The sequence below is a fragment of the Mya arenaria genome, chromosome 3 (genome assembly GCF_026914265.1).
Source record: "Mya arenaria isolate MELC-2E11 chromosome 3, ASM2691426v1".
Classification (NCBI taxonomy): domain Eukaryota; kingdom Metazoa; phylum Mollusca; class Bivalvia; order Myida; family Myidae; genus Mya; species Mya arenaria.
The window spans coordinates 13,333,271-13,346,087 of NC_069124.1; the positions used below are offsets into that span (position 1 = coordinate 13,333,271).

At 34.4% G+C, this 12,817-nt stretch overlaps 1 protein-coding gene across 1 annotated transcript in view; it reads left to right on the top strand.

Moving 5' to 3' along the window:
- The window catches only part of LOC128227369 (uncharacterized), a 38,951-nt gene extending 35,347 nt beyond the window's left edge, over window positions 1–3,604 (top strand). Inside the window, exons 36-39 of the mRNA XM_052937828.1 lie at window positions 46–952; window positions 1,213–1,690; window positions 1,924–2,250; window positions 2,593–3,604. Coding sequence (XP_052793788.1) covers window positions 46–952; window positions 1,213–1,690; window positions 1,924–2,250; window positions 2,593–2,881 — 2,001 coding nt within the window. The 3' untranslated portion in view covers window positions 2,882–3,604. The remainder of the gene's footprint in view (window positions 1–45; window positions 953–1,212; window positions 1,691–1,923; window positions 2,251–2,592) is intronic.
- Window positions 3,605–12,817: the final 9,213 nt, after the last annotated feature.

A 12,817-nucleotide genomic window follows, 5' to 3' on the forward strand; every position in this document is an offset into this window, starting at 1 on the left:
TACTCTTTTTATAAAATAGTCGTAACACTATTCCTTATTTCATAGATCTGTGGATTATCAAGAAATAACACATCCACCCGTAAGCGTCGAGCGACATCGTTTGAAATCGATGAACCAAGACAATACAGTCTTGTTCTGATAACAAAAAGGTATCAAAATTCACCACCGAAAATTATCACGGACAACATCTACTTTATTGAAGACGAAACGAGCGCATTTGATATTGAAACATCTGATGCAGAAAACGATGTTCTAAGCTACAGAATTGTGGACAAGCCAAGCAATATTGATTGCAATATAACCTCCATCGGAAAACTAGAATGTATTCCCGAAGACGACTTTTATGGCAATGTTACTGTAACGGTCGAAGTCGTTGAAGAAGAGTTGCCATTTTTTGTAGATCCTTACTCAGAGAGGAAGAAGTTGAGAATTGGCATACAGAACGTCCCAGACAAAACCGACCGTTTCTTTATAGACCTAAATGAAACTTGGCATGAGGAAAAACGACCGTCCATGAAACAAACAGTCATAACAAATGCAAACCGGTCTGCTTCTCTTTATGTTGGAAAGATACTTCTCGCGGATGTAGATGGCGGTGAAAGATTCTCAACAATTTCACGATTTACTTCTCTTGGAAATTCGTCATTTTCTCTAAATGCCAATGATCCGGAATCAATTCCAGTTCAAAACTACACTACCAAAAATTATCGGTCAAAGGCAGCCTACAACGTTGATTTTGAATTCAGTCCAAACCTTAAAGGAAAAATGGTCCTAGATTTTATTGCCCAAACGGATGATTTAAGTTATACCCCTGGAGTTACGATAAGTTTGTATGTCTTGGAGAATCCTTGTATCCATGGTTACTGTAACCACCCAACACTAGGAGAGGAGGCATGTAATGACACTGCCCGCTCTGAATCATTTGTAGGATTTGAGTGCGTGTGTTATCCAGGTAAAACTTAGACACAACATCATATTTAGCGCGTACCCTGCTACCTAAATTGTGATATTGGTGATGTTTCGAACTGTCAGTGTTTTTAACATTCAAATGAATAAATCGCCTTAAATCATTTACTTCGAACTTTATGTAATAAAAAAGAGTTCTAATTTTAATTTATATTCAAATTTATTACTTGAATTTGAAACAGTAAATTATTTTAAATGGAAAATAAAACATTAGGTTAAGCTTGATATTTTTAATACTTTTTACAGGCTACATTGACGAGTGGTGCCAGACGGAGATCGACGAGTGTGCGCATGAGCCCTGTTTAACCATGTACGATTGCGAGGACCTGGTTAACGATTACCAATGTAACATCAATATTCTCAAGCTTATGGCGGCCATCATTTGTTCTCTACTTTTCCTGATACCTGTCGTATACTTGCTAAGGAGGATTATTTTTCTTCAAGACAGAGTGAATATAGAAGTGGATAATGCCCGTTGGGAAAATAGCAGAGCTTTTGAACCGATGACTAAATGGACGGACAATCCGCTCATGTTTATACACAGAGCGTTACATCCGCTTCATCGCAAGAATAATGAGGCAGACTTTTCCCTAGACCTTGATTTATTTTCGAACACTATTGCACAGCCTGAATCAAAGCCGAGGACATTGACCGAAGAAGAGTTGACCGAAGCCTCTAGAGAGCGGCTCAGTTTATTTCAGTCAAATATAGAAGAAACACACAGGCAATCAAAACATTTATAAATTTGTTGTATACATGTTTAGTGTGTCTTGGTTGGTATGTGACGTTGTGTATTACCTCGTGTAGTATCTGTTTCGAAATAACATTATAGATCTAAACGGGGTTTGTGTTAATTGTTTGACGGCGTGGTTTTTCATTGTTGTTTCAATGTTACTATACATGAACGGTTCAATGTTGATATAGTCGTGATTGTATATACATATTCTATTCTTAAAGGGCCGGACTTATGAACGCAGGTACCCAGACACTTCATGAAGCAGAAAGGCAACCGCAAATTGCTGCTTCTATTTCTCTACAAGACATGGAGGCTACAGGCGAATCGATGGACGATTGGGCAGATAGTACACCCTTTGGTAAAGGCAGAGCATTGTCTCTGCATCATCGCAAGTTCAGTGAGGTAGAGGGTTCCCTAGACCATGTTATCTTTGCGAAAAATCTTGCACAGCCTGAATCAACGCCAAGCAATTACTTCGCTGAAGAGTTGACAGAATTCTCCGCAGAGAGGCTCAAATCATTCCAATCCAAGAATGATGACACACAAAGGTAAACAAAACATTTATCAATGCACGTGTTAACTGTCTTTGTTTTTGATGAGGTTATGTGTCCCTCCTAAGGTGTCTGTAAGAAATTAACATTATAGCCTTAAACATGGTCTTCAATAATGTTTTTCTACGGGGTTTTTCCTGGTAGTTTGCGTGTTATTATCAATCAATAACATCAATGTTTTATATATGGTTATAAATCAACATTTTAACTTTAAACATGGTCTTCGCTTATGGTTTACTACGTGTTTTTTTGGCTGGTAGTTTGCGAGTTATTATCAATCAATAACATCAATGTCTTTATATATGGTATTTATTATACATGCTTCTACTGTTTTTAAAGGAATGGACTGATGGACGTAGGTATCGAGAAATTCAATAAAGCATCAGAGCAACCGCGAACCGCTGTTGCTATTTTCCAAGAAGACAAGGAGGCTACAGACGAGGTGACGCCGAGCAATTTCTCCGCTGAAGAGATGACCGAACCGTCTGGAGAGCAGCTAAAAGCGTTCCAGCATGTGAAAGAAGACGTACCAATGCAGAGATTTGCGGTTGAACCACTAATTAAAAACGAACCATCGTCTGGATCAGCGATTGACGAAATGTCATCAGTGGATGTAACAACAGTATAAAGAATTGAGCCGTTGAAGCCGACGAGCAAATCACCGAATCCTTCTGTTGCGCTGAAACCGCTTAGTCACGACGCTTTCTATGGATGTTGAAGCAATTGAAACAGGTGTCTCTAATGGCAGACACCAAAGTTTAAAAGTCGAATATGAGTTCCGCAATTGTCTCTTTATACATATATACGTTTCGAACCAAATAACTGTCTCTGCTTTTCTAAGAAGTATTAACTTTTTTATGTTGTAAAATAATCAATGAGATATGTTGGTAGAAATATTTTCTTGTTATAGTAAGACTCAAATACGTTTATCTTTATACTGTTTATTTCGTTCTTTTTTTAAAACAGGATTGCATATTCCCATCAAAAACGGGAAACACGGGAGTTAAACAAAATGCCACAAACGACGGAAATTTTATTGTCAGTGGTCACAAGTTCGATTTTATAAAAGTTAAATGGAAGTGGCTATAAGCTTGATAAAATGCTGATTTTGTTCTTATTATATGAAATAGAATCTGGTTTAATGAGAATAACTCTATTATAATACAAAAATTCAAATATGGAATTAAATTGGAATGTGAAGCGTGAACAACCTGAACAAAAACACAAAATCAAGTATGGTCTTCATTACCTGATATTATAACGTTTTATTATTCTTTCGTACAGATATGTTTCTTTGCTAGGCTTGAGTTGGTAAACTCCTTGTTTACTGTGAATAAACCTTTCAATCACATTGTGTTTTCAAATGCCGAAGAGAATCAGATATGAAACGCCATTTAAAAAAAACCCCTAGCTTTTCATTAACGTCGTTGTGACATTGTGTCTTCAAAGCGGAAGTGTTTTATCATGAATTATGAGCGGTAAAAACTTTATAATAGTACAAACAAAGAAAATAGTTTAGGTCAAACCAAAACAACCTGGTGAACTACGGATGTTTTTTTTTAAAAAAAGACTGGGGCGAGCGTACGAGCGAAAAACAACATAATTTATTTCATTTCGGAACATGGTGCGGAAATCCGACGAACAACTAATATATTTGTATCCGACAAATGATTTACACGTGTAGAAGAAGTGAACAATGAAATTCGGTTGAAAATAATGATTACTTTCGGCTTAAAATATATTTACGGCGAAGCTATTCACAAACATGGCCTTGATATTAGACGATCAGCATGCCGGAACATTATGGATATGCAGTCCAACAATTTCACAAAAAAACATGAAGAAATATGAGTCTTTGTATTTAAACGTTAAAAATACTCTCTAATATAATCACGATAAGAAAACGGACCATTCGGATAAGATTCAGAAAATTAGAAAGTGGCACCATTAGGTCATTTTATATTCCTAGATTTTTCAAACGACATGGTACATGAAACATACGCTTGTCCAACAAAAATGCCCTAAAATCAGCTAAGAGCAGGAGCATAGCTTTATAGGATTAAGTTACTCCATAGTTAGCGCAACAGCGATATGCTTCTTGCAACAGTTAAACATTACAGCTTTTAGACAGAGTAAGCGCTGAAAAAATAGGAAATAATCGGCTGCTAGGGATTGCTTATCGCCTTGCAGCGGTAAACTACATGCCGATATATGCAGGGTGGACCTGTTTTTAGAAATCTTCAATGAATTGATTATTAGTCGGAAGCGCATTCGTTATGATAAATTTGCATAGATTTATAACGCACAAAACAGTTTTATAAATTTGCATCTGACAAATCTCCACGAACAGTGTTTGATTTAATTAATATCCAAAGAGGGTCGCCAAAGAGGCAATCAAAAAGGCCTAATTAATGCTTTAAGTGAGAATCAGTTTCCGGCATATTAAGCGTTTAATACATGTATTTGTTTCAATCTGAATTTACTATTTACTATCCTATATCGAGTTAAAATTCAAATTTTAGATTTAGTAAAAAATAAGATGATTAAAGTTGTTTGATAAATAATTTACCTTTAGACAGCCTTGATGGCGGATTTCATTCAAAATTATACTGTCGTCTTTTTTGAAATATTGAATACAGCTTTCTGGCTTGAAAAAACAATATCATTAACAAGAGACAAGGCTTAATTTTGTATTCGGGATATGGATTAGGGTATTGCTTTTATACGTGATTTCAATCATGTGATTTAATTAAATATTTCAATCATGTGATTAAATTAATACTGTGCGTGGAAAGTTGTCACACAAACATTTATGTAATGGTGCTAAAACCTTTTTTTGAAAAACCGACTGCGATAGAAATACAGTCGAACCTCGTTATGTCGACTTTTTCGGGACCTAGTGAAAAAAGTCGAGATAACGAAAAGTCGACTCTTCCGAATTACAAAAAATATCACCAATCCCAACACGTTTGGGTTGGATTGTCCGATGTTTTACATACACAATTGAACGGTCTTGTTAAATATTTTCGTCATAAAAACAGCAAACTTATTATTGAAAAATAAAGTGAAACAACAGAAGAATTATTTATGTCAAATTTATTTCTTTTGCGTTTATGGATCACACAAAACACATATAAAACCACAATTGCATACATTTGTATATTGTAAGGTTTTATACCGGGTCCTTTTCTGAATTGGTCGACCAGAGCAGTGGAACTAACATTTGACATTTTGAAGTTATTCTTTCAGTTGCCATTCGGGATTAATATCTAATCAATAAAATGTTCATGTTTTATACAATACCAAAGAGCTTGAGCAATACATGTCTTTTTAATTTAATACGTAAATAAACAACTTTAATTAATCGCACTTACCAATTACATTTTTGTATCCCCCAATTATGACAGTTTGTTATATTGACACGCACGGTATTTTGCGACATGCCGCAAACCGTCATGAATATTTTCACACCTACGTCTCGATCTACAGTTACATAAAGAACATAGGAAATGTGTGAAATTCGACCATTGGGACTGAAAAACGAGGTCGACATAGCGAAAAAGTCGAGATAAAAAAAATCGACACAAACAGATTTATTTTATATAGAATAAGAAGGAATAAATTCGGGACCGGAAAAAAGTCGACATAACCGGAAAGTCGACTTATCCGACGTCGACATAGCGAGGTTCGACTGTATATGCAAACGGATAATTACGAATGCGATGTCAATATTCTCATTAATATACCCCCATCACGAATTGTGTAAGGGGCAAAATGGGAATTTTATTGATATGAAACTTATATACTCTTCATTTAATTGACTGAATAATTTACAAAATCATGGACGACTATAAGTATTACAATAAGGAAAAGTAATTCTATATTAACTCTGCCTACACATTATGGACCTTGATTTACCTTTTTGCTTTTTATTTTTAAATGGTTTTGACAGGAACATTTTTATAGTTTTTGACCAGGTATTAACCAGGTAGTGCGTCGTTTGACCATTTTCATTAGCTGTCAAAACTCGCCTTATATGAGAAATATGCTGGAAATTGTTGTAAAATATACCCATTTGGTTTTCCGTTTTATCGACTGTTTTGAAAATTTTGTGTTTTGTTTAAACCAATTTGAAATTTAACTTACTATACTATTAAATACTTCAACCACTTTGGACAGTTTGATATAACAGTTGTATTTAACATGTTGGTGGATTCTACGGTAATTATCTTATTGAAAATCGTCATGATTGCCGAGGAAAGGTTGGTAGAATTACCGAAAATCCGGCAACTCCTTAAATGTTCATACGTTATACTATAGCGTATGCGAGGTGGTTCGTACGCCGGGGTTTTATACATTTTGTTCGTGGATTGTATGCTGTGATTTTGGGTGGTTTGAGAGGGACGCGGAAGTCGGAGGTTTGGGGGTGGGGGGTGGGGGGTAAAATTCTACTTACTGATAGCTTAATTTCAAAGTGTAGAGGTATGGGAGGTTCGGGATCATACTATACTCTGTGATACTTTGCTTTACCTAACGTTTAAATTAGTGTACGCCGCGAGGGGATTGTTGTGGCTGGAGCTACTATACTATACTCAATATACGAAAGATGGGGATTGTTGTCGGGAAGACGGTGGAGAAAAAAAGGCATAGAAAAAACAACAGTGTATGGGATGTCGAATATAGGTGTGTGTAAAAAAATGAGTTATGTAATCAAGTTAGGTGTGTTGGTGTTTAATTTAATAACATATGTGATATTAACAGCATCTTCACTGGACGAAGGATATCCGTACATGTTAAATGTTGAGAAGTTTATACTCTTCTGTACACTTTGAGAATACGGGATTACACCATTCCCGTACACGAGCTATACGGGCATGTACGATTCCCGTATATTATTGCTATACGGAAATATACTCTGTCCCATGTAAAGAAATAGTTTTGATTTTTGTAATAAAGTAGGGTTATTTGGTGTTTCATTTGAGAGCATATACATGATGTATGATATGACCAACATTTATACCATTGACTTGTATACATTTTTCCTAGTTACGTAGAGAAACAGGAACGTGTTAGTAATAGTCACGCTTTGTAGAAAATGTAATGCTTTTTGGGTTTAACAGTCTTTGATGAATTAAAAAATATGCTCTTCCGTTCACTTTGAGAATACATAATAAGTGCACGCTTAGTGTACGGAAAATAAACAATTAACGTCCACTATGAATATACTGAAATGCACTCTTTCCTGTACACCCATGTTATAAAATAGGTTTGAATAGTAACGTTTTGTTGAAAATGTGAGGCTTTGATGAAATGAAAGCGACATTTTTATGATAAAAATGAGAAGGTTGACAACGCTGAGTGGTGTTTCATTTGATAGCATATATGATATGATCAACATTTACTATATATACCATTGCATTATTCCAACAATCCGTTCCGAATGCATACATGTGCTGTCATTTTGATCTACATGGTTTATGTTGTTTTAAAAAAGAAGTTTAATATATTATAGAATTATTTGTCATTTATTAAACAATAAATCAACAAATATTTTTGTATACGAAAGATCACTGTAACCTAATGTATCGTAATGGTAACGTATAATCAACAATTGCAATCTTCACGACTTCGTATTTCACTTCATCTTAAGTTCGCGAACGCTATCATATTCTGAAAATAGGACACGGCACACAACGAAATTGCCCTTCTTGTTCTATGTAAAATCACTCCAGTTCACCACCTTATAATGAATTTGCAGAATAGATTTTAGTTAAGACATTATTATTCCACAAATTATGAACACTTTGGCTGTTGATTTAACACCAGAAAACCATAATTATCAAGAAAATTTCGTTTTTCTGCTATCATCATTTCTTTACAGTCACTATCTATAACGTCCATGAGCCACAGTCATGGCTGCATCTCTGGGTTCATCTCTGAATCCATCCACCCAAGAAAGAGATCCTGCAAAATATCATTCAAAACCATACAACTATCTTCAAATATGATATAAATAATGTGTTAACTTGAAAATGCATACAATAATACGATGTACACATCATCAAATGCTGCCTGAATGGGGAGAAACATGTTTTTAAGTACAACGACCCGGAAGCATTTCGTTGTGGCCCGACACCTTTATGGTTGACCCAAAATATCGCTATTCCAAATTACTTTTTTGGTCCCTACGATTTCGGATTAACGGTGTACTACTATTTAAACATATAAAAAAATAAAAATTGAAGTATTGATGCAATCATTATAATCAATAATTTGTAATAATCATACATCTACATAATCTGTATGACTATGTACTTTTGAACCAGTATTATTTATATTATTAATTATATTACACGCCATGTCAATTATATAATATGTTTAATCACTGAGAAGTGGAATAAAAGCGAATATATATAAGAACACATTTGTGGTAAATATATAGAAAAAGGCGTATTAAATTACTGAAGTGCAGATTGTCATTGCGGATTGCAAAGGGCAACTGATAAGCCACGCCTTATTTGGACGCTGATTGGTCGGTCGGGTATTGGCCGGCCTGTTTGGTTACAGCCTGCGTCATGTCAATTAGTGACATGATCATTTGCTGTTAAAAACCACATGGCCATAAAGCTATACGAAATACAACTAAAACACACACATTCTAAAACTCGACAGACTGCGTGAAAGTTTATGGCCGAATTATATATAAATTGAAATAATGAAAAATAAATAAATATATAAACATCCAGATTCATTATCCCACTAATTATTGTGTTTAAACAATTGAGACATCTGTTTTGAAGAATGCTGATAAAATCCGCTCTGAGAGCATATCTAAATTAAAAGGCATCTGTTTACTGATTACTACATGTGTTAAAATGAACGAAAATATTCATTAGTTTCAACTTTTCTAATTGCATGCAGTTAGAAGTTCTGAATTGAAACTTATTGTTCATCTTCGTGGTTAAAAAACAGTATAAAAATAATTCCTTAGTTTGTTCCCGAAATTACACAATTACCGAAAACCCGCAAATCCATTTAATTTTCTTAAGTATATACCATAGAGTATTCGAGGTGGTTTGTTTGGTAGTAGGTGGAGAAAGTTTTGAACTTTTGGCAAACGATTTACGAAAAAATACGAAAATACATGCTCCCTTAGGCTGTACAGTGCTTTATTCATAAGTATGTGCAATGACACTATAAGGATGCATGTCAAAATCAGCAAAGTCCATTCTAAAAAGAAGACAGGATGAACGAAAAAGGGATAAATAGGCTACAAATATAAACTAACGGTAAGTTATTAGACTGTGTTACCCAAAATGTCGAAATAGTTAATTAATAAATTACTTCGGGCTCATGCAAATACAGCTAACCTCGAACAAATAACTATACCAATACATAATCTCCTAATGAATAACATTATATTATTTAACCTCAATGACAATAAATAAAAGTTAATTAGTAGTACTTGCATTCAGTTTTTTTTGTATGACATTACCGGAACATTAAAACACTAATTATCAACCTCGTGTGCGGCACATGTAAAACGTATTGATAATTAACCTTGGGTCTTTGAGCATCGCCACTTCATTTTGTTTCTTTGATAAATATTTAATCCACCATTAGATTAAACACCTTTACTATGTTTTCACAGTGTGCAATAATTCAATGGGTTCACTATTTTATATCCTTGATGTGGGACAGTGTGTGCATCTTTATATATAACCCTTAAATAAAATGGCGTGCGTATCTGCGTTAATTCATTGTCCCCTTAAAGTGCCATAATTTGCGTGAAGCAGATACATATCACGATATCGGCACATGGTCAAATTGCAGACGATTTATGATCGCAATTTCGATTTAAATTAACAACAATGAAATAATAACTTACAAACTTGTCCTTTTTGAAAAACCACGAAATTTCAAGCCCATGAATATGAATGATTTCAAAGAAAACCATTTATATCTCTATGATTCTGTTAAAACGATAATATCGAAAGTCCTTATCAGTGACAGTTTTAGATAAAATGAAGGCAGCTTGTATACCAGTATTTCCGTATTTTAAAGGTATGCTACACACTATCACGTTTTCAAAGCCTGTAAAGCCGTTGAGATTGAAAGCATTGCAAAAGCTGCAGCCCGTCTTCAAAATAAAAAGTGTGACATTCTGGAGTTAAAAAAATAACAAGCTTAACAGCATACTTTGCATGTTTGTACTTAAAGTACTACTTAATGTAGTTAAATGGTTCAGTTTAAAACGCCAGGACATGTGGTTGTCTAAAGAGAGGTTGCTGCTCATTATAGTGAGTGATGGCTGGTGTATGCCACAATGTTGGTGTTAAAGGGACTATTCACCAGATTGGCACCAACATTTCTTCTGTAGCGAATCTCAGGACAATTTTTTAATAAAATGTTTTACTCTTTGATATCATAATTGTAAAAAAAATAAAAAAATGTAAAAATAAATCGAGTCGGCGACCGGGTTCGAACCGGTGTCGCCAAAATTTCAGTCTAGTGTTGCATCCACTATCTTACGAAGGTTTACATAAACGTTAGGAATATTTGTTAAACATAAGCTATATACCTAACTTGGTAATATCACATGATAACATCGACTAGACAATCACGCATAAGAATGATTTCTACTAGGTATACATACCAAGCAATATTTTTTAATGTTAAAATACGAAAAGAACTGCGAAAAATAATTGTAAACTATGTGGTACTTCAGTTGGTTAGTTTCAATGCATTGTACACATCAGTACCAACTTGAAGTTTATGTGAGTTTTCGACAATGTTTTTCGCTATTTCATCATACGGTGTATAGACCCTTTAAATCCAATGGAAATGGCAAACCCAGGCAAATATTTCATTTCTGAGATTCGTATAAGACGAAAACAGTATACATGCTTCCCAAGCATAAGAGGAATCTTTCTCCATTGGAGAAAAGCAAAAACATGTTCACAACGGACGACCTAAGTAAACGACGTTATACAAGTGAAGCGGCTGGCATTGAAAATTGTTAAATTAATGTTTTTGGAATTTGTTCTAAACTGAAATACCAAGACTTTGGTGGGATTGTACACACACATAATGTTCTTTGCTGAAATGATACCATACTTGATTATTTTGATAATGCTGATGTCCGGAGACATCAATTCTCAAGAATTAATAGAAAAAATGCAAAACAATCAGGTTGTGTCGGAGTTTAAGCACCCAATAATATCTAAAGTAAAATAATTTTCTGTTTTAAATTGTCTTTGTAAATTGAATTTTGTTTCTGACTCATTAAACAAGTTTTGATGTTAAATATATTTTTGGTGAGACACACGTGATTAAGAACGTTAGCATCGAGTTATTTACTTTTTCCCTCAGAGATTTATATGTTAAAATCATCGGAAATAAACTACTTTACGTTATAATTATAATATTCGATTAGGTTAAAACAAAATTGTGGGATATTATGGTCTGACTTCCTTAGTACAACGTTTGTTAGTGTTAGGAACATGCTTGCCTTGAATTAATTATTACATTAATGATTATTTAAATGACAATTAATGGGAAATAGTTACAAATAAATTTAGACACTAACGTTGTCTCAACGTTATGACAATGTTATTCAATAACCGTTTAATGCCCAACGTTAAGCTAACATTATTTGATTGCTACTGGGTAGATAACTGTTTTGTTAATAGATAAGGGGATTATCGCCCTAAAAAGAGTTTCCTCGGGGTTTAAACTAGTTTATAAGTACAAATTCTAGCAAGGCTAAACACACGAGGTTAAGTAGAATCCTGAATACAGAATAACTTTGAACATTGCTCCTGTTGTGTATAATCTTCTCTTTGAAGTGGCACCTTTCTGCATATTTCGTCTAATTTCTAAGATTTCATTCAGTGATTCCAGAGATATCTTACGACTTATACAACAGCTATCCCAAATCGACCAGATCCACCAGACGATATCGACTAAATTTATAATCATTCATCAAGTAGTTAACCACTGTCAGGCGATAAGCAACACGTAACTGCCGATAAGTTGCCTAATTTAGTCAAGCTCTTACAACAATGTCCAAAAGCTTTTATATGAAGCTGGTGCAAGAACCATCTTGCAGTTGCGCTAACTATGGAATCTACCAATCATATATAGCTTGCTCCTGTCTGAGATTATTGGGCATCTCGTTAAAATACAAACCCTCAAGGTGTAATGCATGCACTTATTTGTAGACCAATGTTTGTGTCGCTGCATGCTTCAAATTGATTTAATATACCCTTGGCCTATGGAGCGCCTATGATTAATCACTTGGAACTTTTCGTGCAGGTTCGACTCTCATAAAAATGTCTAAAACACTTTCTTATATAAATAAAAGATAAACTAGGGACAAGTGTGTTAAATTGTTTTGTACTACTATTAACATATTACAACAAATGAAGACCCTATACCTTTTGTTTTTCAAGATTTTTTTTGGATTATGTAGAAATTCAAACTCCTTTTGCCAATTATAATACAGAGAATAATGTTTTATGACCATGCAGCTAGACAAAACATCTGAAATAAACCACTCTTT